Consider the following 25,439-nt stretch of genomic DNA (forward strand, 5'->3'; position numbering starts at 1 on the left):
CTATTCCCAGTTCTGTTCATGTGTCTTAAACGACTTAATTATGTAGCTTTAATGCTAAGAAAAAAAATTGAGTAGTTTTTCAGATAAATATATTCAATTTCCTTTACACAATTACTGTACTTTTGCACATTGACATCCTACATATCCATTTGTGACTAAGGGGTGAGCTTATTGTCTTATACTATCAAAATGACAATAATGTTGGATTTAACTTTGCAATTGCACAAATGAGATCAAGACTTCATGAACTGACTCCTAAATACCAGAGATGTCACTCATGCAAATGTTGGAATGACTGTAAGCAGCTTAAGGGACAATGCACATTATATGGGGATGGATGCCAGTGCATAAGAAACACCAGAGTAGTTTAGACCTTGTATTTTTTAAAAAGCGATTTACAGTACATTTCTGGTCTACTTTGACATTTCCTCTCATGGTTTCTTATTGCATAATTTGCCAGATCAGGAGATTTATAAATTAGTGGAAGTAATGAAAGGAGGAGGAGAAAACAAAACATTTAATGTAAGCCAACAAAATAAGTAGGAACGAGAACACGTAGTAATTTCTGATGAGGTGTACATTCAAATATATTTTGGGAAACAATAAAGGGAGCCATTTGCTCTTCAAATTTCTGATACAGGTCCAAATATGCAACGCCACCTTTTGACAACACATTTTGGCACACCTACCCTCACGATTAGAAAAACTTGCCGCCCCCATTTACAATGCACACCATTGGGAATCCTACAGCTAGTTGGCAGATGAACATCTAATTTTTCTTTGTCATTAATCATTAATCTAGTGTCGATGTCTAAAGTTTGATTGAATATGTTACTATTCAGCAACAATTTATTGGGAACCTGCACTCGATTTCTAGACTCGCCAGATCACAAATTCATCACTCATTTGTCAAAGGTCTCAATACATTTGCACATTAAAAAAAAACTATCTATACAACCAGATCAAAAACAGGCCTATAAAAATACTTAATCTTTTCAAGTTATTGGTTAAGTTCTTGAAAACCTGATAAGTTGACAACGTAGATTCTATCATTCATCACGGTTTACTAATTGATTATAGGTGCACAATACAAAAATACTCAGCATGCAGCATTGCTGTACAAAATGTTTTATTCCAAAAGGATGGGGCAACGCTTACATTTCCTTCCACTGAAAGAAAATGAGGCAGCGGCGAACAATTAACTTTGTTGCATTTCTAAACAGAAGCTGCAATGCCATTGATAGAACTAGCAAATACCTAAAAAAAAGAGCGTTCTCTAAATATGTAAGGACAGCCCTCTAAAAAGGTCACATGCAGTTACAGCTTTGAAGAGCGTGTTTCACCTACTGCCCAGAGATAGCACGTATCACTACTTTCAGCTTCTGAGTTTGCATTTATTTAATCCAAATGTCGAAATAAATCTTTCTGCACAATAAGAAAAACAACTGGAACCTTTCACATGCTAAAAATAGTCTGGCACTGTTACATTGCAAACCAAAGACTAAATAAGAAAAAGGTTCCACTGTATAATTTACAAAAGGAAAAAGTATCTTTCCTCACAAATACCTTCTTTATAGGTACTCTATTAGGTAGCTTCCACACAAAGAAAAGCTGTACAATGACTGGATTTTAGAAAATGAATACGAAAATATTATTCATGCAGATGTCCGAATAAAGTATTCATTCACCTCCAACAGCAAGCTTCCAAAATACAGCTAATATTACAAAGTCTGCACTATGGTAAATTCAAAATCCCGGTAGTTAAGCAACAATAGTTAAGTGGTTCTGCATTACTCATATTTACTTGCATCAGTGGCAATTGATATTGAAGAACAAACATACACACATATGGATGGTACTTCAGGATCATTTGTTTCACTACTTTGATTTTTGTCCATCGTCAAATTTTGACACTCTTTAACATTTCCACTGTGGCCTCCAACATCTCAATGTGCACAGTAAAGGAACTTTGCCAAATTTTCATGTCGCTGTTTCACCAATCCACAAGAGCGATTGCCTTAAATTGGTGGCTGTTGCCCCAGTTCAGATGCAGAATGCTGGACCCACCATAACAAGAATGGAAGTTTCACAGCAGGTTTTCTGCAAGACCAAGACACAATCACGTGTGACAGCTTGCAGTTTATTCACTATCTGTTTGTGGTATCCCTGTATCAATCACTGGAACCATAATGTAACATCTTGTGTAAGTGTACAGCAATTCCCACACTCTAAACCTAATGCAGAACTGAAGTGGGATGTCATTACTTGATGCATTTGGAGGCTACAGTGGAAATACATCAATAAGGGTCAACCTACTGCCGGATGTAGGTTTGTTCACAAGACTGTAATAAGCAGCATATCATTTCTTTCAATACGTTTAGTGTCCAACCTAACAGCTCAATGACCTTCATGCTCAATTTAAAACGTAGATAATGATCAGCTAAAATATGTACGCTGTTAGTTATTGGTTTATTGAGGAAGAGGGATTTAAAAAAACAGGAATTAGCGGGGCATAGCTCAGAAAACTTACCTCATGACTGTTGACTTCTGACATCAAAATGAAGCCCATTGTACAATGCAGAGGCACAATGAGGTAATATTTGATATCACAAGATTATTGGCCATGCAGATAGGCAATGAAGTAGGGGGGTCAAAGCACAAATGCAGACAAAGCTTTGGAATCAGGCAAATCATTTTTTTAAAGCTACAAGTACTCTTTTGAATACAGTACTTCAGTACTATAGCACTCAACAGTTAATCTACACATCATAAGAATGCAACAGGTTACACAAATACTGCACAGCACTAAGAATTTTTTTTATCACAGCATGTAGCTTTATGTTCATCAATAGGGATAGTGCCATTAATTTGCTGAAGGACACATGTTGAACTGAGATCGGGTTGCATCTACCTAGCTTCAGAAAGGTGGGACGTTTGACCCGAGTCTCAGGCTGCACACTAATACACCTCTATGTAAGTGTATTTCTAGCCACAATTTCCACACAATTAAATCCACTAATCTCAACTGGGAAGCTGTGCACTACTGGGAAAAGGCAAAATATTATCCAGTTGGGGAAAATGGAGGAAAAAAGTTGAGGCCTCTCTCAGTCGTTGGTACTAAGATGCCATCCCTTGAAAGACATTGCTTCTCTGCTATCCAGTCTAGGAACCTATCGAAGGGTATTAAAATGTTAGAAGTTTCACGAAGGGAAGTATGAAACCCAAACTTTGACAGTGCCAGTGCTGCAAGAGTCTTCTCATGAACAGTGATGCTACTTTGTCTGGTGGCACTGGCATCAGGGTAACTTGCCATACAGGCTGTAGATCACAAAAGGACCAGTTCTAATTATTGTCCCGCATGCAGGTTTTGCGTCACATTTGTGGGAAATAGTCAGTTGGAGAATGCGTGGGAGCTGCTCACAAACATCTCCACCATATTTTAATTTTACCGTGGTGCTTTGCCAAGATGGATTTTGGAATGTCAATTGTTGCTGTGCTTTTTGTTTTGAAAATTTCACCCAGCCTATAATTATTATAAAATGCCGGAACAGCAGTATAAAACAAAGAAAAGGAAATAAAAAGCACATTTTGGAACAGGAGTGTGGGTTTGGAAAACAGCTTCACGTTCCCACATATAAACATAGGTTGAAATGTACAAAGGTATCTTCTAGAAATTAGGTTTGCTTAAATACAGAATTCTGCTTTGAAGGCTCCTAGCAGTTCTTGCAGGTGCTCTGTAGCGATCCCAAGATTATAATACACAGTAACTGCTGCACAATGGACAATGGTGAAGGAGCCTTCAGGTTTAATAGAGGCGTCCCCTGCTACGATTTCCTCGTCCACCCCAGCCTCGACCTCTGCCTCCACGAAAACCACCTCGCTGTTCTGTAAAGAAAGAAAATAATACTTAAATGTGTTTTCTTATTTGAAAACATAAGAACTAGGAGCAGGAGTAGGCCATTTGGCCCCTCAAGCCTGTTCCGCCATTCAATAAGATCATGGCTGATCTTTTCGTGGACTCAGTTCCACTTACCCGCCTGCTCACTGTAACCCTTAATTCCTTTACTGTTCAAAAATCTATCTTCCTTTGCCTTAAAAACATTCAACGAGGTAGGCTCATCTGCTTCACTGGGCAGGGAATTCCACAGATTTGCAACAGATTCGCAATTTATTTACTACCTTTAGCTGGTACATAAACCAAGTGAGGATAGACAACTCAAACCCAAATATGACATGGCCACTTTGATGCAGTTACCAAATGGTGGGTGAGCACTAGGCAGTGATGTCTTCCCCTGCCATAATGGTGGAGCACTTAATAGTCTTGTGGGTGGCATTTTCTTCACAGCAAACTGCTAAATTGAGAAACTTAGTGATTAATGGACAAACCCATATTCCATCATTGGTGCTATTCAATCTATTATATCACTGTTAAAAAATCAAATTGCCAGGATCTCCAATTTGCTTGACAGAGCTTACCATATGAAAAGTTACCAAGATTACTGCTGTATTTGCCACTGGGTGGATTGTAGATCTGCCTGGTGTCCCGCTTTTGTGCTGGAGATTGTTTCTTGGGAGGGGATGAAGTGTTTTCCTCAGCCATACGCTTTTGCCTATTAACATCAACCAGATTAATTAGCCTTGAAGTTTCTATAAAGAAATATTAGGTTAAGGCAGAAATTATGAAGTGCTTATTTATCACAGTCACACGTCTAGTTTTTGAGCTAGGGAAATTTCTGCTGTCAGTTCGTACTGTGCATGCGCCCCCTCGAGTCTGTTCTGCTATTCAGTAAAATCATGGCTGTCCTCAACTCCACTTTCCTGTCAGTCACCAGCATCCCCCCCCCGCCCAGCCCCACCCTCCATCCCCAATAACCCAGCCTCCACTGCTCTCTGGGGAAGAGAATCACACAAACTAATGACCTCCTGAGATTTCTCCCGAGAAAAAACACAAACTTATTTGCACCTTCAGCAAATTGTTGCAATGTAGTAGATATATACCAGAGTAGTTCTGTTAGTAGTCAGATGGTACAAGTTCAGTAAGTTTGGAATTTCTAAGTGTCAGTTGTGGTTCAGTTAGTAGCACTCTTGCCTCCAAATCAGAAGGTTGTGGGTTCAAGTTCCTCTCCATGACTTGTGCACAAAAATCAAGGTTGACACTCTAGTGCAGTACTGAAGGCATGTTGCAGCGTTGAAGTACAGTCTTTTAAATTAAGGTCCCAAGCACCCTCTCCGCTAGAGAGGGTGTTTGGGACCTCAGTATTGATGTGGAGTAATCCCTGGTATGCCTCTCCAGATCTATTGCTCTGCCGACACCACAATTACAGACAAATTGGTCATTATTACACTGCTGTTTGTGGGAGGTTGCTGTGGGTTTCATTGTTTCCTACATTACGACGGTGACCACATGTCAAAGGCACTTCAAAGAGCTGTAAAGCACTTTGGGACATCACGAGGATATGAAAGGTGCTATATAAATGCAAGTTTGCCTTTCCATTTTGCAGCCAAGATGAAAACTGTGGTCACATTTAGGATGGAGCAAGGCATGGTCAACATCTAGAAACTTCATGTCAGTTCCTAACTACCCACTAGTCTTGCCAAAGGAGATAAAATTAAACACCAATTTGGTTGATCCAGTTCTTTCATTCCCATGTGTTCTCTGCACTTAACGTCTTGGGTTTTCCTGCTAGTTAACTATTAGACTTCGCAGTTCTAAGGTTAACAATATAAAACCACATCAAAACTGAAATTCTGAAGCCCATATTTGCATTGAAAATAGATCAAATGACAAATTTTAAAAGTTCTAAAACAATTCAAAAACTTGCATTCGTTGGACCATAACAGAAAATCCACAAGATTTCATAACCAGTTCCAATTTCCCAAGTTAACTTTTCCCACTTTTACTGGATAGACTAGATCAAATCCTGAGCATTATCTACTGATATCCTCTCTGTCCTCATAAACAAATCCCTTATCCCCTCAGCAAACCTCTGCTGAACTCTCTCCATGGTGTTCAAATCCTTTCCAACAAGGTGGCTTACACTACTGAACCATTGATTTATCATTTATCACAGAATCCCTACAGTTCAGAAAGAGGCCATTTGGCCTATCAAGCCTGCACCAACAACAATCCCAGCCAGACCTTATCCCTGTAACCCCACATATTTATCCTGCTAATCCCCCTGATACTGTACTAAGAGGCAATTAAACATTACCAATCACCCTAACCTGCACACCTTTGGACTGTGGGAGGAAACCGGAGCACTTGGAGGAAACGCACGCATTTATAGTCGAGATCTCATTTTTAAAATAAAGAATCCCACATGTTTTGTTTAAAAATATTAATAACCATGGTAAAATAGTGCAGTTATAGGGATCAGGCCTCACTCAGTCGCAATGTGAAGATTTTTTTCAATCTTGAGTTATTGCCACAGTTTCTTAGCATTAGCTTATTAGCAAGAAGTGAAAAGAGTGTACAATATTAGAAGATACAACGATAACCTTACCCTCCTTCAGCCTTTTGTACAGGCTTCCACGAAAGGGTGACTGTGCTTTTGTAAGAGGGAGGATTGTGGAACAGATCCTAACCAAAACAAAATGTGCAGGTTATACAATGCTGTTTCAGCCCAGTTTACAGCACCCAGGTGTCTGTCATAACCTATTTGGCTAACTGTATAAAAGTATATGTTTCAAGGTACTAAAGGGCAGCATTTAAAAATCTTCATCGATTCTAGATGGGTATCTGCACATGCCAGCGCAATACTGTAACTTCTCTTTGCCAGACTGTCATTTATTGGAATTGAACAATATGACAACATTTGAAACAGTTCCAAGCTCTGTAGGTAACTAAGAGCTTTAGCTGCATAACATCCTAAAATAACACAAAAAGTCACCTTTTGTACAAATAATATTAAAAATGATTACCTTGATGAGAACATTAATGTTATTGGTTATCTTCAATGCAACAACTTTAATTTTATTCTGTGGAAAAGAAACAGCACAATGTGTAAAATATAAATTTTCACATTCCAAAATACTTTGTTAGAAGCTTCACAATTCTGTCCTAAGTGTCAATATGTTATTAATTACAGAGCATGGGAATTGTCTTGTTAAGGGAATTGCAAGTTAAACATTTGACATTGGTTGTCCGATAGGGACAGCTGGAACACTTGGGGGGAGGGCTCCCTGTAGGTTAGTAACACTGAGGATATGTGATTTTGTTTTGTTTATATCCAATTCAATCCAATCAAAGTCCAATTCAAAGTCTCAGCTAGTGAGACATTCCCGATCCAATTTGACAAGACAGGCTTCCCACTTCCTGTCCTGGGCTTGATCTACATGATCCAAGCTGATTGGAGCAGGCATTGCACCTCCTCCAAGACTTGATCCCATTTGCATCTTAGCCAAAAGGCCTAGATACTGCTTTAAAAAAGTGCTTCAAATGAAGCCTCAGCGTGACCTCAACCAAGTGCAGGATGCCAAAACTACACCTGATCTTAGCCAAAAGGCCGAGGAGCATGTGTTACAATAAACCGGCTTGAACCCAGAAGACCAGTCTGGATTGATTCTTTCACCACAGCCACTTGTTAGGAGTAACAAAAGACACTTTTTAGTAACTGCTGAGTGTTCAGCTATCTACGAAGGGGCTCCCAAACTGGGCAGGGGTTCCATGGTTAGTCCAGCTGTTACAAATTTAAAAAGCTTCCTTCCAGGTTAACCAATTGAAGGCGGTTGTTTCATGTTTTTGGCGACTGATGGGCATACTAGTCGGCCTATCAGCAGCCAATGGACAGAGAAGCCAGCCTCTGATTGGATGAACTAGTAATAATTTGATCAAAACTCAGGGGAGTGAGGCCAGTGACGCGCGGGGGGGGGAGGGGGGTTTGTTTAGACCATAAGACAAAGGAGCAGAATTATGCCACTCGACCCCATCAAGTCTGCTCTGCCATTCAATCATGGCTGATATTTTTCTCATCCCCATGTGTATGTTTGCACCCACTGTGCAATAATAACTATTTTGTTTTGCGATTTAATCCTTTGATATAATAAGCCTGTTTCTTAGGAGTTCTATCAGATCACTTGGGATATCAAAAGAGTTCTGTGGCTGGCAAGGTTTGGGAAACCCTGCTCTACGCTATTCCCAGCTGCCTCATTCTTTAAGCCTGAAAGACCAATGTACTAGAATACATACCTCTTCTGTTTTCAAAGCTTCACCTGTTTTTCCTTGCAGAGCAAGACGTAGCTGTCTGATGTAAACTTGCAAACCTCTTGCAAAATACTGCAATCTGAGCATAAAAATCACACAATTAAACTCAGACGGGAGAGGCTAGTGTAACATATTCTAGATGGTTCTCTTAGCTCCAAGTCCAAAATTTAAACCCACTCCTTTCTGCATTATGGAAGAGGACAACAAAACTGCAAAATGAAAATAAACTTGTCAAATGGGCATATGAACTTCTACAGAGATTACATTTTGATGAGAAAGGGGTGGCACGGTAGCACAGTGGTTAGCACTGCTGCCTCACAGCACCAGGGACCCGGGTTCGATTCCCGACTTGGGTCGCTGTCTGTGTGGAGTTTGCACGTTCTCCCCGTGTCTGCGTGGGTTTCCTCCGGGTGCTCCGGTTTTCTCCCACAGTCTGAAAGACGAGTTGGTTAGGGTGCACTGACCTGAACAGGCACCGGAATGTGGCGACTAGGGGAATTTCACAGTAACATAATTGCATTGTTAATGTAAGCCTTACTTGTAACTAATTAATAAACTTTACTTTTTAAAAAGTTGGGAAGAAACTAAATGGGATCTGGGAGTACAAATATGTCAATCAAAAAAAAGCTGCAATACAGGGCAAAATGCCACAACAAAAGCAAACCAAGCACCACGGTTTACTGAGAGGGATACAACTAAAAAGTAGGGAAGTCATGCTAAATCTCTATCAAACTTTGGTTAGGCCACACTTGGACCATGTACAGTTCTGGTCACCACATTAAAAAGAAAATGTATAGAGCTGGAGGAGATGATGCAAAAAAGATTGACAAGGAAGATACCAGAAATGTGAGAACAAAGAACAGTACAGCACAGGAAACAGGCCCATCGGCCCTCCAAGCCTGTGCCGCTCCTTGGTCCAACTAGACCAATCGTTTGTATCCCTGAGGTTGTACATATTAGGAAAGGATGAAGGGACTGAGACTCTTTTCTCTTGAAAAGTGGTGACTGAGGGGTGGCCTCACAGTGTCTTAGAGTCATCGAGGTTTACAGCATGGAAACAGGCCCTTCGGCCCAATTTGTCCATGCTGTCCTTTTTTTTTAAAAACCCCGAAGCTAATCCCAATTGCCGCATTTGGCCCATATCCCTCTAGAACATAGAACATTACAGCGCAGAACAGGCCCTTCGGCCCACGATGTTGCACCGACCAGTTAAAAAAAAACTGTGACCCTCCAACCTAAACCAATTTCTTTTCGTCCATGAACCTATCTACGGATCTCTTAAACGCCCCCAAACTAGGCGCATTTACAACTGATGCTGGCAGGGCATTCCAATCCCTCACCACCCTCTGGGTAAAGAACCTACCCCTGACATCGGTTCTATAACTACCCCCCTCAATTTAAAGCCATGCCCCCTCGTGCTGGATTTCTCCATCAGAGGAAAAAGGCTATCACTATCCACCCTATCTAAACCTCTAATCATCTTATATGTTTCAATAAGATCCCCTCTTAGCCGCCGCCTTTCCAGCGAAAACAATCCCAAATCCCTCAGCCTCTCCTCATAGGATTTCCCCTCCATACCAGGCAACATCCTGGTAAACCTCCTCTGCACCCTCTCCAAAGCCTCCACATCCTTCCTGTAATGTGGGGACCAGAACTGCACACAGTACTCCAAGTGCGGCCGCACCAGAGTTGTGTACAGTTGCAACATAACGCTACGACTCCTAAATTCAATCCCCCTACCAATAAACGCCAAGACACCATATGCCTTCTTAACAACCTTATCTACTTGATTCCCAACTTTCAGGGATCTATGCACACATACACCTAGATCCCTCTGCTCCTCCACACTATTCAAAGTCCTCCCGTTAGCCCTATACTCAACACATCTGTTATTCCTACCAAAGTGAATTACCTCACACTTCTCCGCATTAAACTCCATCCGCCACCTCTCGGCCCAACTTTGCAACCTGTCTAAGTCTTCCTGCAAACTACGACACCCTTCCTCACTGTCTACCACACCACCGACTTTGGTGTCATCAGCAAATTTGCTAATCCACCCAACTATACCCTCATCCAGATCATTAATAAATATTACAAACAGCAGTGGCCCCAAAACAGATCCCTGAGGTACACCACTTGTAACCGCACTCCATGATGAATATTTACTATCAACCACCACCCTCTGTTTCCTATCCGCTAGCCAATTCCTGATCCAATTTCCTAGATCACCCCCAATCCCATACATCTGCATTTTCTGTAGAAGCCTACCATGGTGAACCTTATCAAACGCCTTACTAAAATCCATATATACCACGTCCACTGCCTTGCCCCCATCCACCTCCTTGGTCACTTTCTCAAAAAACTCAATAAGGTTAGTAAGGCACGACCTACCTGCCACAAAACCATGCTGACTATCACCTATCAATTCATTACTCTCCAAATAACTATAAATCCTATCCCTTATAATTTTTTCCAACATCTTGCCGACAACAGAAGTGAGACTCACCGGTCTATAATTCCCGGGGAAGTCTCTGTTCCCCTTCTTAAACAATGGGACAACATTCGCTAACCTCCAATCTTCTGGTACTATACCAGAGGCCAACGACGACCTGAAGATCAGAGCCAGAGGCTCTGCAATCACTTCTCTTGCCTCCCAGAGAATCCTTGGATAAATCCCATCCGGACCAGGGGATTTATCTATTTTCAGACCCTCCAGAATATCCTGCACATCCTCCTTATCAACTGTAATACTGTCTATTCTACTCCCCTGCAACCCAGTGTCCTCCTCAGCTATATTCATGTCCCCTTGCGTGAACACCGAAGAGAAATATTGGTTCAATGCTTCACCAATCTCCTCCGGTTCCACACATAACTTCCCTCTGCCATCTATAACTGGCCCTAAACTTGCCCTAACCAACCTTCTGTTCTTGACATACCTATAGAACGCCTTAGGATTCTCTTTAACCCTATCCGCCAAAGTCTTCTCATGTCCCCTTTTAGCCCTTCTAAGCTCGCTCTTCAACTCCCTCTTAGCCAATTTAAAGCTTTCTAGTGCACTACCCGAGTGCTCACGTCTCATCCGAACATAAGCCTCCTTTTTCTTTTTAACCAACAAAGAAACTTTTCTTACCCATGTAACTGTCTAAATGCTTTTTAAAAGACAAAATCTTAAAATGATGAAATGCAGAGAGAGAAAAGACAAAAGCGAGTGCTTTCACTTGTGGGGGAAGAGCATAACTATAGGCCATCAATACAAAAAAAAGTCTCAAAATATCAAATAGGAAATTCAGCAAATCTTTTAACCAGAGGGTGACGAGGATGGCAACTCACTCCCACATGGAGAGGTCGGGGTGTACACTTAAGGGGAGGCTAGACAAACAGATGCAGGAGATGGGAATAGAGGAAAGTTAAACAAGGCAAGACAAGAGAAAGCTCAAGTGGAACAGAAACACTGATGCAGACCTGATGTGGAGATGCCGGCGTTGGACTGGGGTGGGCACAATAAGAAGTCTCACAACATCAGGTTGAAGTCCAGAGGTCTCCACTCACCTAATGAAGGAGCAGTGCCCCGAAAGCTCGTGATTCCAAATAATTGTGAGACTTCTTAGTGATACAGACTGGTTGGTCTGAATGGCCTGTTTCTTTGCCTCATATTCTATGTAATTAACTGCAATAACCCATCTTGCTGAACAGTTACATGCAAAGCAAATTCAAGTAATAACCCGATTTTGTGTGAGCATGGCCCTGAACTACCACCGCCTTAATTTATACTAAACTGGAATTCGCTGAAAGGTTGCAAGGATGGCTGGTGTGGGATTACAATAAAAATGGGAAAAGTACAATTTCTATTCAGTGAATTCCAACACTGATCTGACCAGAAATAGAGTGACAGGCTGTCAGTCGGGAAACACAACTAGCATTTATTAGTGAGTGTCTTTAATGCAGGAATCAACTCGAGGTGCTTCACAGACAGATGCAAGGAATATGGAAGGAACATGAAGGAAGAAATAAGGAAGGGGGGGGTGAAAGCTTAGTCAAAAAGATGGGTCTTCACGCTTTTTAAAATGTACAGAGATTTAGAAAATGAATTCCACAAAAAAAACTATGACCAAGCAACCAATGGCGGTGCAGATGGAGAGAACGGGCCAGCAGAAACTTCAGAGACAGTCTATCAATGCAACATACCCAAGTTGAAGCATTAACTTCTGTGAATGATGTGAATGCGATTATCTAGCTCTCTACCAACTGGAATTCTTGGGTCCTGTCTGTTTTTTGATTGGAGGTGTCAAACTTGCTGTTAGTTATTGGTGGCCTGACCTCACTCTGGTCTCAGCCTCCTCTCCATGGCACTGATCGCTTGATTTGCGTGTTACTGCACCTCTCGCTAGACCTTAATACCTGGGTGATCACCCTAGAGCTTTCTCATTTGAATGAAAGCGAAGAACTCACTTTACATCTCAGTTAACCAGCATTTGATTAACTAGCCATTCCTAGAGCAGATCTTACTGTATTATTATAGAATGATACAGCTTGGAGGGCATTCAGCCTATCACACCGTTGCCAACTCTTCAGTAGAATGAGTCCCACTCACCCACCTTTCTTGGTAGCCCTGCAAGCTTGTCCTCGTCAAGTATTTATCCAATTTCCTTTTGCAAGTTACTGTTGAAGGCGCCTCTAACACCCTGTTGAGCAGTGTGTTCCAGATCACTAACTGTATGCAGAAAATAAAATTTTTCCTCATGTCATAGAATCACAGATCTCTGGTTCTTTTTGGTAATTGACTCAAGTCCGTGTCTTGTGGCTCTTGGCCTGTCTGCAGGATTTCCTTATTTACCCCAGCAAATCCTTCATGATTTTGAATAACTATCTAATTGCTTACTGTTGTCAGTTCCAAGGAGAACAACCCCAGCTTCTCCAGTCTCTCTACATATATCAATGCAGTTACAATCACCAGCAATTACTTCTACGCTTACTATTAGCTATGATGTGGAGATGCCGGCGTTGGACTGGGGCAAACACAGTAAGAAGTCCCACAACACCAGGTTTATTTGGTAGCAAAAGCCACTAGCTTTCGGAGCGCTGCGCCTCTTCGAAAGCTAGTGGCTTTTGCTACCAAATAAACCTGTTGGACTTTAACCTGGTGTTGTGAGACTTCTTACTGTACTATTAGCTAGCCAGAACTTGAACTATCTTCCTCATTAGATTTTACCTGAGAAACGTAAGGAATGATTTGCGCAAATGACTCGAGAAGCAGAAGAACACGTTCAAGTTTGTTTACTAATACAGATTAGAAGAGAAATAGTTTTTAACAGAAAGATGCAAACAAGCAACAGTTGTCCCACCTGATTTTAAAGTCCTTCAGTCGATCTGCATTGAGCTTTGCTGTGAGGAAATCAGGGAGCTTCTTTCCAAGTTGATGAAAGCCGAACAACAGACACTCAACATAACTGAACTGTAGTTTGGGCTCCTCATTGCCTGCGTTCTCACCATTTTCTGCCTCTTCCAGAGGCAATGGCATATATTCCTAGGTTTTTTCAGAAATTCTAGATTAATTTCAAGACATAGCTTTGTCGATCAGCAGTTGTAAAATTTTTAAAATTTATTTCATGGGATGTGAGCGTCGGCCGGCATTTGTCACCCATCCTAACTGCTCCTGAACTGCATGGCTTGTTGGGGGCAAGTTAAGAGTCAACCACATTGCTGTGGATCTGGAGTCACATGTAGGCCAGACTGGGTCAGGATGGCAGATTTCCTTCCCTCAAGGACATTGGTGAACCAAATGGGAGTTTTTATGGGAATTGATGATAGTTTCATCATCATCACTGCTGAAACTAGCTTTCAATTCCCGATTTCATTTATTGAATCTAAATTTAAAATCAACCAGCTGTCGTGGTGAGACTTGAACCCATGTCTCCAGAGTATTAGTCTGGGCTTCTGGATTACTAGTCTAGTGACATTACCATTAACACCATTGGTCTCTCGCTATGTACAATTTTCCACAAGTTGAACTGTATATGGAGCAAATCTCATCCATGCTTGCACAGCTCTTAACGACAAAACCAGATAAACATGTCAGCAAGTGTCTGACAAATGTCATCCGCTTTTAAAGAAATCAGCAAGAGCCATATTTGGTTATGAAGAAATTAGATATAGCTCTTGGAGCTAAAAGGAATTTGGAGGGGCGGGGGGGGGGGGGGGGGGAGGAGAAAATCAGGATATTGAATTTGATGATCAGCTATGATCATAATGGTGGAGCAGGCTCGAAGGGCCGAATGGCCTACTCCTGCTTCTAGTTTCACTGTTTCTCTCACTACTTTGTAAAATGTAGTTCTGAATAAAATGATGTTAGAATCATTTGAAACAATGCAAAGTAAAAATTATGAAAGGAACAAATAATGTGATCAGCAAAATAAAAATTGTAACCGAACAGAAAACAATTATACGTTTGGTAGCCATGCTATCAAAACTTTTTGTGCTGCACTCATCAGGATAGCGCACAAGAAATTACCAAGAGTAATGGGGAAACAACTATTTATATCGCATGAGAGTGCTGACTGGTTGGCAAGTGGACTTTGATTGTGGAATTGTTGCCATGGAGAATACAGCATGGAACAGTTAACTGCCCAGCTTTGATCAAATTCAAACTGGGCAGGTCGACTCTGGTTGTCCTGGGGAATGAATCAAGGAATAACTGCTGCATAAGCGTTTGTTTAGTTGAAATAAGGCGCAATGTGTGGACATGTTTCTTCTGTCTGTGAAGAACAGGACTGTGTGTTTGAACGTGTGGCTTCCAGCATGCATACGTGAGCCACACTGCAATTACACATTCCAGAGAAAGCTGCATGCTTACCAGCAATTTTTCAAATAACTGTTTCAAGTTACTTTCTAACTTTTCCATATCACCACAGTATGGTGTCATTTCTCCCAGCAACTTCAATACCTGTAAAGTTGAAACACAGAGCTTTTAGACACTATTAAAAACGTCTCAACATACTAACACTGACATACAGCTAAAGAATCATTCCTTAAAATACAAATTGACAAGGAATTCTGTAACGTGCCTAGCTTTGAAACTAATTTGTGAATTTAGGTCAACATTTTGAGGAGCTATGTCCAACAATCTTCTTGGATGCACTTTAAAAAAAGCAGTGATACATTATACATGTCCACCGTTACCCAGTCATTCTCAAGACGGGAGTTTGCAGTGAGGATGGCACGTGGCTCACAAGAGCCAGAGTCCCTAAAAAGCTTGACATCCTCTCAGTGTATTGGTATTGCTTCATTAAAAAAAATTCATTTTAAACTCTGTTTCTACTCAAATTAAGGCAGCCAGAGGCGTCAATCTGGAATCAAGTGGTTTAATCGAAGAACCATTACTTGCACATCAAACAACGATGCAGCTGGAAGATCACTCAGATTGGAGAACAATTGAATAAATACAAGAGTTTCCCATTTTAAGTTGGAGAGGTGTTCCTGGCAACCACTCTCAAATTGGAACTTCTGATACTGAAGCAAGTTTTCCCATCGACGTATATGCAGTATCAGGAGATGGGTTCCCAACTCAAATTATCCAGTCCCAATACATAATTTGATGACATCATAAACAAAACACATTGTCAAATACTCAGGTCCCTGCCATCCTACAACTATGTCTCTGAAATGGCTATCATTTACGTGTTTTGGCACAGTGGTTAACACTGCTGCCTCATAGCGCCAGGGACCTGGGTTCAATTTCAGCCTTTGGGACTGTCTGTGTGGAATTTGCACGTTTTCCCCATGTCCGTGTGGGTTTCCTCCCACAGTCAAAAGACATGCAAGTTACATGGACTGGCCATGCTAAATTGTCCCTTAGTCTCCAAAGATGTGTAGGTTAGGGGGATGGATTAGGCCCGAGTAGGATGCTCTGTTGGAGAGTTGGTGCAGACTCGATGGGCCATGTGGTCTCCTGCACTGTGGGGATTCTGTGGTATGTGAATGCTGCTGCATTCAGATATAGAGCCTTAAGTTATGCCCTTTTATTATTTTTGTAACCTCTAGCATTATCTGTTAATTTCCTCTTGGACTTGTACTCTCTGTCCATTCCTGTAATGAGCTGTTTATCATTCCCATATAATACCTTCCACACTTGCCTTGTCTCAATTCTTTGATAAACCATATCAAAATAATAATAAATGAGACACACTCCATCAAATTCTAGGCTTTTGGCATGATCTATAGAATGTAGCAAGATGGTTGTGTGTTTTTCCTTTTCTTCCATCCCTAACCTCAACATCGGCCATTGACTAGTGAAATTTGTTTACCAACAGTAATCAAGTTCAAATGACATTTGAAATTGATGCGTTTTGATAGAAAGGCAGAGGAGAAGCAATATAAACTTAATGGTGCAATTTTAAAGGACCAGATGAATAGAGCAACTTAAGGATCCATACACAAACACACATACACAAATGCAATCAAAGTTAATAAAGCTGTTAAAAAGGATGTGGGATCCTGGACTTCGTAAATATATTAATAGAGTATAAAAAAAACCTATGCTAAACCTATATAAATCATTGGTTAAGCTTATGGTGGACAACGTGAAAATGTCAGTGGCACAGGAATGGGTATAGAAATGATCATCTCACATAGTACATGGCCCTTCAGTTATATAGAGGAACTAGATTTGTTCTCCTTAAAGCAGAGAAAGGTCTGGGTAAGTTCAATTGAGGTTTTCTAAGCTAGAAGGGCTTTGATAGAGTATGTAAGGATTACCTGTTTCCACTGACAAAGAAGACATATTTAAGGTTAGTGGCATAAAATCCAGAGGGGAGATGAGATTTTTATCTGTGCACCAGGGATATGGAAAACGCTGTTTGAAAGGGTGTAAATAGATTTAATAGCAACTTTCCAAAGAAAATAAGATAGATATTTGAAAAGAAAATATTACCAAGATAAAGGGGAACGAACAGGGTGGTGGGGCTGATTGGATAACTTTCTGAGAGGCATGATGGGAGGTATATGAGGGACTTGAGGCTGTTTTCGTTAGAGAGAAGGTTAAGAGGTGACTTAATAGAGGCATATAAGATGATCAGAGGACAATGAGAGGCCTTTTTCCTCAGATGGTGATGGCTAGCACGAGGGGACATAGCTTTAAATTGAGGGGTGATATAGGACAGATGTCAGAGGTAGGTTCTTCACTCAGAATAGTAAGGGCGTGGAATGCCCTGCCTGCAGCAGTAGTGGACTCGCCAACATTAAGGGCATTTAAATGGTCATTGGATAAACATATGGATGATATTGGAATAGTGTAGGTTAGAGGGGCTTTAGATTGGTTTTACAGGTCGGCGCAACATCGAGGGCCGAAGGGCCTGTACTGCGCTGTAATGTTCTATGTTCTAATAAAACATCTACATTTCCAGTGAAGTGGTAAAGAGCTAAGGAGAAGAGGTTTCGTTTTTCCTGGTTACTCTGAACTACAGCTACAAAATAGATTCCCAAGATATTTTCAGAACTTGCTTTCCTATATATTCTCACATGTTAATTTGCACCACCCCTTAAAATAACCAGGTTGTGTGCATTATCCCCCCACACACCGATATGTGTCCCATTACTGGACATCTTCTTGGCTTTGGACCTCTTCTTCTGCAGAGTTAGTGACCGCCCCGAGTGGCTAGGGCATGGCTTTCCTCTTGGCACTCTGCTTTGCCGCTGTGGTTGTTGGAGGTGGATCTGGGGCAAGGTAGTGCTGGTGTTCAAGCTTGATGCTGCTGGAGCGATTGAAGGTGCAAACGGCTGTGGACCCCTTGTGCTGCGGCACAACATGTAAAGTCCTCGACGTGGATTCAGAAGAACACGCTTTTGGCCGTCGTTAGGAAAAGTGTGTTTCAACGTGTGGGAGGTAGGTGGGAACAGAATAGATCAGAGCCTAAGCCAACAGTGTGTTCCAAGGTAAGTGGTGAAGACCAAACCTGACCCAAAAGTTCAAGAGAATGGGGAAATGGTCCTTTGATTGATTCACCCGGCTGGTACCTACGCAGACAGTAACCAAAAACTTTTCACTCAATTCCCAACTATTTCATAATAGGATAGGTAGAACTTAAAACAGATACGGGGTAGCATTTTTAAAAAAACTACGTAGCAATGAAACAACTCTATTTGGGACTACTTAAAAGAGGGTATAGCCGTACTTAATTGATTTTACATTAAATATGCAGTCAATTGTTTGCAAGAGTTTTCCCATGTCTATTGCTTCAGATAACATATAGAGCGACAATTTAAAATAGCTTCATCCTTAATAGATACAACAAAATTGGACGGGGAACCTTGTATTTTGATGGAACAAGTCAAGTTGTCAAAGCTACTTATTTTGCAAAAACGATAAATCAATCTAGTCCAATCTCTTACCTCCAACTGAATGTCAAGTCCTTCCACTGGACTAGTAAGGGAGCTGAGGTTTGGTAGCACTTGCTCGCAAAAGTAGGTGACAAACCGAGTTGAATGCACATTTTTCTGAAAGATAAGTACAAATAAAACTGAATGTAAAAGGCACAAGTAAAAATGATCACTTCTCTCTAAACTTGGTACTTTTTTTAGGATTCTAATTTTCATCAGTTAAGAATCCATGGCCTGTAACTTCCTTGGAGTAGCTATCAGCACTGGAATGATTCAGAACGGCAGTTCCACTGTTATTCTTGTTGCTTTCATTACACTCAAACTCTCTTCTCAACATTCAGGCAAAACATCTGCCAGTCATAAATATTTGATCAACTTGTATATGTGCATAGACAATACTCGAGCTTTGCCTCTCCACCACCATTTTAACTGCATAAATGCTAACATTAGGTTGGGGATAAACTAGAACTCTCTCCAGTTATGACCCAACCACCTTAGTTCCGTTCAGTTTGAGAGAGATTTGGCACTATAGTCTGAAATCCATTCTCCTTAACTGGCTTCTGCTCAGATTAAATTTAATGCTGCATGCTCATTGCCGCTGTTCTGTTATGTCACGCTTCAACCACCCCCCCCCCCCCAAACCCACATCAAGCCAATCACTATCCCCACAATAGGTTGCTATCTCGTCCCCATTACAGCTCATCCACATCCTGCTCAGTGCTCCTTTTGACAAGATGGACTCTCCCTATTTGAATGTCTGGTTTACCAAATAGAGGCATGCCCTAAAGTGAATTTGACATTTTAGAGTGTCACGGTAGCACAGTTGTGAGCATTGCTGCTTCAGGGATCCTGGTGTGATTCCGGCCCTGGGTGACCGTCTTTCTGGTGTTCTCCCTGGGTTTCTTCCAGGTGCTCCAGTTCCCTCATACAGTCCAAAGATGTGCAGGTTAGATAGACTGTCCATGCTAAGTTGCCCCTTGTCTCAATATGTGTAGGTTCTGGGGATTAGCAGGGGAAATATGTGGGGTTATGGGGATAGGGCTTGGGTAAGATGCTCTGTTAGAGAGCTGTTCCAGACTCGACGGGCCGAATGGCCTCCTTCTGCACTGTAAAGATTCTATGATCTATTTCACAATTATCCTCACTATCCCTAACACTTCAAGAGAAGTGTGAAATATTCAAATTCTCATTTTAACGTCCAGTTGATGCACAGGAATAAACTATAACTGCCGATGCACCTGGTCAGATGAATCAACGTAAATCAAATTGAGATTAAAATCTGCATCAGCGATATTAGGCCCATTTCTTAAACACAGAACTAAAGATCTGTCCACCATCAAAAGCAGGAACGGCTATCAGGACTTGTCATTTTATTGCACATGTTAATGGAATCCAACTGTAAAATCGCAGGCTTCTTCCAACTGCCCGGCTAAGGAAGTAGTTACATTGCCGAGGGGCAAGACAGAAATTAACCCGATGAGCAATTCTGAAATTCACTGAAAATAAAGTGAGCCTTACCGAGAAAAGTGGCACTGCTTGTTTTGTGCACTGTAGTAGCCTGTCGACAGAATCTGGATCTGCAGGGTTGAACACCTGCTCTAAATCTGCCTGTTCAGCCACCAACTCGACCAACTGCTGCCGACCACTTACTGTCTGAAGGATCTTCAGGCTAGAAAGAATTTTCATGAATAGAACAAACTCCTCTCCTGTCACATCATCCAGCACCTGACATAAAAATAAAAACATATTATGAAATAAATGTTGCTCCTTACAAACTACATAGGCTATTAGGAGAGAATTAGGAAACATAGGCTATTAGGAGAGAATTAGGAAACATAGGTTGGACTAGGAGATTACAGGGACTGGGAACGTCCGACATGTGGAGTTTTTTCAAGGAGCAGCTACTGCGAGTCTGTGATAGGTATGTCCCTGTCAGGCAAGGAGGAATTGGTAGGGCTAGGGAACCGTGGTGCACCAAAAAAGTTTCTTTGTTGGTTAAAAAGAAAAAGGAGGCTTATGTTCGGATGAGACGTGAGCACTCGGGTAGTGCACTAGAAAGCTTTAGATTGGCTAAGAGGGAGTTGAAGAGCGAGCTTAGAAGGGCTAAAAGGGGACATGAGAAGACTTTGGCGGATAGGGTTAAAGAGAATCCTAAGGCGTTCTATAGGTATGTCAAGAACAGAAGGTTGGTTAGGGCAAGTTTAGGGCCAGTTATAGATGGCAGAGGGAAGTTATGTGTGGAACCGGAGGAGATTGGTGAGGCATTGAACCAATATTTCTCTTCGGTGTTCACGCAAGGGGACATGAATATAGCTGAGGAGGACACTGGGTTGCAAGGGAGTAGAATAGACAGTATTACAGTTGATAAGGAGGATGTGCAGGATATTCTGGAGGGTCTGAAAATAGATAAATCCCCTGGTCCGGATGGGATTTATCCAAGGATTCTCTGGGAGGCAAGAGAAGTGATTGCAGAGCCTCTGGCTCTGATCTTCAGGTCGTCGTTGGCCTCTGGTATAGTACCAGAAGATTGGAGGTTAGCGAATGTTGTCCCATTGTTTAAGAAGGGGAACAGAGACTTCCCCGGGAATTATAGACCGGTGAGTCTCACTTCTGTTGTCGGCAAGATGTTGGAAAAAATTATAAGGGATAGGATTTATAGTTATTTGGAGAGTAATGAATTGATAGGTGATAGTCAGCATGGTTTTGTGGCAGGTAGGTCGTGCCTTACTAACCTTATTGAGTTTTTTGAGAAAGTGACCAAGGAGGTGGATGGGGGCAAGGCAGTGGACGTGGTATATATGGATTTTAGTAAGGCGTTTGATAAGGTTCACCATGGTAGGCTTCTGCAGAAAATGCAGATGTATGGGATTGGGGGTGATCTAGGAAATTGGATCAGGAATTGGCTAGCGGATAGGAAACAGAGGGTGGTGGTTGATAGTAAATATTCATCATGGAGTGCGGTTACAAGTGGTGTACCTCAGGGATCTGTTTTGGGGCCACTGCTGTTTGTAATATTTATTAATGATCTGGATGAGGGTATAGTTGGGTGGATTAGCAAATTTGCTGATGACACCAAAGTCGGTGGTGTGGTAGACAGTGAGGAAGGGTGTCGTAGTTTGCAGGAAGACTTAGACAGGTTGCAAAGTTGGGCCGAGAGGTGGCGGATGGAGTTTAATGCGGAGAAGTGTGAGGTAATTCACTTTGGTAGGAATAACAGATGTGTTGAGTATAGGGCTAACGGGAGGACTTTGAATAGTGTGGAGGAGCAGAGGGATCTAGGTGTATGTGTGCATAGATCCCTGAAAGTTGGGAATCAAGTAGATAAGGTTGTTAAGAAGGCATATGGTGTCTTGGCGTTTATTGGTAGGGGGATTGAATTTAGGAGTCGTAGCGTTATGTTGCAACTGTACACAACTCTGGTGCGGCCGCACTTGGAGTACTGTGTGCAGTTCTGGTCCCCACATTACAGGAAGGATGTGGAGGCTTTGGAGAGGGTGCAGAGGAGGTTTACCAGGATGTTGCCTGGTATGGAGGGGAGATCCTATGAGGAGAGGCTGAGGGATTTGGGATTGTTTTCGCTGGAAAGGCGGCGGCTAAGAGGGGATCTTATTGAAACATATAAGATGATTAGAGGTTTAGATAGGGTGGATAGTGATAGCCTTTTTCCTCTGATGGAGAAATCCAGCACGAGGGGGCATGGCTTTAAATTGAGGGGGGGTAGTTATAGAACCGATGTCAGGGGTAGGTTCTTTACCCAGAGGGTGGTGAGGGATTGGAATGCCCTGCCAGCATCAGTAGTAAATGCGCCTAGTTTGGGGGCGTTTAAGAGATCCGTAGATAGGTTCATGGACGAAAAGAAATTGGTTTAGGTTGGAGGGTCACAGTTTTTTTTTTAACTGGTCAGTGCAACATCGTGGGCCGAAGGGCCTGTTCTGCGCTGTAATGTTCTATGTTCTACATTTCTGCACTAATAACTTCTGGAGAGGGGCCAGACTTGTTCATGATTGTATATTTGGAATTTTGATTTTCTAGATTTGATTGAACCCTTTTTTGAATTCTGTATAGTCCAAATTAAAAACCCTAACAACAAGTTTGAAGAAGGTTCTTCTGTTCTTTTTCTAAAATAGTGAATCCACAAACATACGAATCAACAAATAGCATGGTGGCACAGTGGTTAGCACTGCTGCCTCACAGCGCTTAGCACTGCTGCCTCACAGCGCTAGGGACCCGGGTTGGGTCACTGTCTGTGCGGAGTCTGCACGTTCTCCCTGTGTCTGCATGGATTTCCTCCGGGTGCTCCAGCTTCCTCCCACAATCCGAAAGACGTGCTGGTTAGTTGCATTGGCCATGCTAAATTCTCCCTCAGTGTGCCTGAACAGGCACCGGAGTGTGGCAACTAGGGGATTTTCACAGTAACTTCATTGCAGTGTTAATGCAAGTCTACTTGTGACACTAATAAATAAACTTTAAAAACTTTAGTTTTCTTTGAGGGTTAGGTGGATTGGCCATGCTAAATTGCCCATTAGTATCCAAAAATATGTAAGTTAGATGGATTAGCCATGGTATTTATGCAGGATTATGGGGATAGGATGGGCCTGGATGAGATGCTCTTTTGGAGAATTGGTGCAGACACGACGGGCTGAATGGCCTCCTTCTGCACTGAAGGGATTCTGTGCGTTGTATTTTAAAATCAAAGCTGCAGTCATGTGTAAAAAGTACATGGCCATTACTAAAAGTTTTTAGCACTCAATTACTTGGGCATTTTTGGTTTGAGCTAGCTGAACACCTTGATGCTGCAAGTTCACACAGTGCATATCAGGCAAAGGACTTGTTGGAATGAATGATCCTTTACTAGCCCATTTATACTACAAAAATCAGAATGCTGCGGTTCTGCTCCAAGTCGAATTCTGCAGATGGGTATCGAAGTACACTTGCTGCTTTATTCTCAGTGACACTTACAGGCAGTATTTCTAATGTTAGAAAATAAAATGCCAGCATTGATTCCTCCCAATATTAGAAACTTAAATATGCTCCAAATCACACTATTTGAGACTATACTGTACCTCAAGCTAAACCGAAGGAGTGGAATATCACTTCTTTCGGGCCATCTCATGTCTTCCACAAAGTGTCAAGCTGGCAGTTCAGTTGAGAGTTGGAAATTTTAACATCATAAGAAATAGCAGCAGGACACAGGCCATTAGGTCCATCAAGCCTGCTCTGTCATTCGATAAGATTACAGCTGATCCGATTGCAGCCGTAACTCCACTTTTCCACCTGTTCCCTACAACTCTTATCTCCCCAGTCGGTATATTTTATAATCCGTGAAAGAAATTCAATAACTAGAATGAGTTACGATGGAAGGTCATTAACCTGAAACATTAACTCAGTTTTGCTCTCCACAGATGTTGCCTGACCTGCTGAGTATTTCCAGTACCAGTTTTATGTTTCACTTTCAGATTTCCAGCATTTTCCTCATTTTGCTTTTGCATTTCCAGTGAGAATTCTGAACTCGGAAATTCTCGGAGTTATTCCTGCTCCACTGTCATTGATTTGCCAGAAGTGTGACAAAAACGCTGTTTACATGCATGAATGGACTTCCGACCACAGTTAGGGAGCAAAGTGGGGTCCGATCTGAAGAATTTCCCAACCTCTGTGATCAGATCTCAGTGCAATTCTGACTCAACCACTAGAATAACTAATTTTTAGACAGCATTTTCCCCAAGACGTCGGTTGGAACAGAAAGGGGCAGCAGGAAACGAATGTACAAAATGGCACTACCATTATCAAATCATCCAGCAATGGCACCCCGAAGGTCACCATTAATCAAAAACATAAACACTGTGATTATGTTAGGGCATCATGACAAAATGGGAAAATAATAAATCCAATAATTGGGAATGTGTTTTGGTGAATGTATGCTTAAAGGAAGAACAAGCTATATTTACAATGGAAATTGGAAGAAAGATGATTGGCTGGATGAACGGAACTAGTGCTTTGATATGCTGATTAGCCTAGCAACACTGTAAACAAATGTTTACCTAAGACAAGTTGGTAACAGTGGGAGATGGAGTGTCAAAAGTTAAAGTAGAGGTGGTAAACTTTCAAAAGAGAAGATGGGGGTGAATTTCACATTTCTATTCCAAAAGGTGAGCTCATGTAATAAAGGTGATTCAGGTTACTTCGGAGGTTAGTTCAAATAAGGGAAGGTCAAAGGAGAAACAGTGGCAAGTCCATGTGATGCAAAGGAGCTGTTCTGAGGCCGTACTCCACACTGCAGGAAGCTGTGTCCACTCCCAACAAGTTGCACCTGGAGCAAGCCTGTTTTGAGATCCTAGTTGCCTCTATCCCAAATCGTAAGCAACATCAAAAGTAACTATTGCTGGATTTTGTTTCTATAGTTTTAAAACCAATCGGATGTTATTTGGGGATGTTTAGTTCTGAGGTTAGGAAAATAGAGAGATTTGGAACTGGGTAAATTTAAAGATATCGTGGGCAGCTATTAATGTAGTTAAGTGTATTTTTAGTGGACTTTCTTGTGTGTTTTATTATTGAATAAGCATTTATTTTGTTTAAAATGTTCATAAAACAATCTGGGACATCCTTCACTGGTCTTCACATCTTTCCTCACATTATATCAAATTGCAAAATCAAATCAAAAGCAGGCATTCTAAAGTTTCTTTCTGGGATTTGGAATACCCTGGTGTTTAACATCAGCTCTGAGGTCAGAGGCTGGGTATTCTGTAGTCAGCAACACACCTCCTGACTCCCCAAAGCCATTCCACCATTAACAAGGCATAATTAATGGACTACTTCCCATTATTCTAGATGAGTGCAGCTCCAACAAGACACAAGAGGCTCGACACTA

The 25,439-nt window shown here is 41.7% G+C and overlaps 1 protein-coding gene across 1 annotated transcript in view; it reads right to left on the reverse strand.

The window, feature by feature from the left end:
• Positions 1-502: 502 nt before the first annotated feature.
• api5 (apoptosis inhibitor 5) overlaps positions 503-25,439 on the reverse strand; it is a 41,349-nt gene continuing 16,412 nt past the window's right edge. Inside the window, exons 6-14 of the mRNA XM_078221055.1 lie at positions 20,093-20,299; positions 18,587-18,691; positions 15,054-15,143; positions 13,546-13,727; positions 8,189-8,282; positions 6,922-6,978; positions 6,504-6,580; positions 4,477-4,610; positions 503-3,885 (exon numbers count right to left, since the gene is read on the reverse strand). Coding sequence (XP_078077181.1) covers positions 3,806-3,885; positions 4,477-4,610; positions 6,504-6,580; positions 6,922-6,978; positions 8,189-8,282; positions 13,546-13,727; positions 15,054-15,143; positions 18,587-18,691; positions 20,093-20,299 — 1,026 coding nt within the window. The 3' untranslated portion in view covers positions 503-3,805. The remainder of the gene's footprint in view (positions 3,886-4,476; positions 4,611-6,503; positions 6,581-6,921; positions 6,979-8,188; positions 8,283-13,545; positions 13,728-15,053; positions 15,144-18,586; positions 18,692-20,092; positions 20,300-25,439) is intronic.

The sequence above is a fragment of the Mustelus asterias genome, chromosome 9 (genome assembly GCF_964213995.1).
Source record: "Mustelus asterias chromosome 9, sMusAst1.hap1.1, whole genome shotgun sequence".
Taxonomy (NCBI): domain Eukaryota; kingdom Metazoa; phylum Chordata; class Chondrichthyes; order Carcharhiniformes; family Triakidae; genus Mustelus; species Mustelus asterias.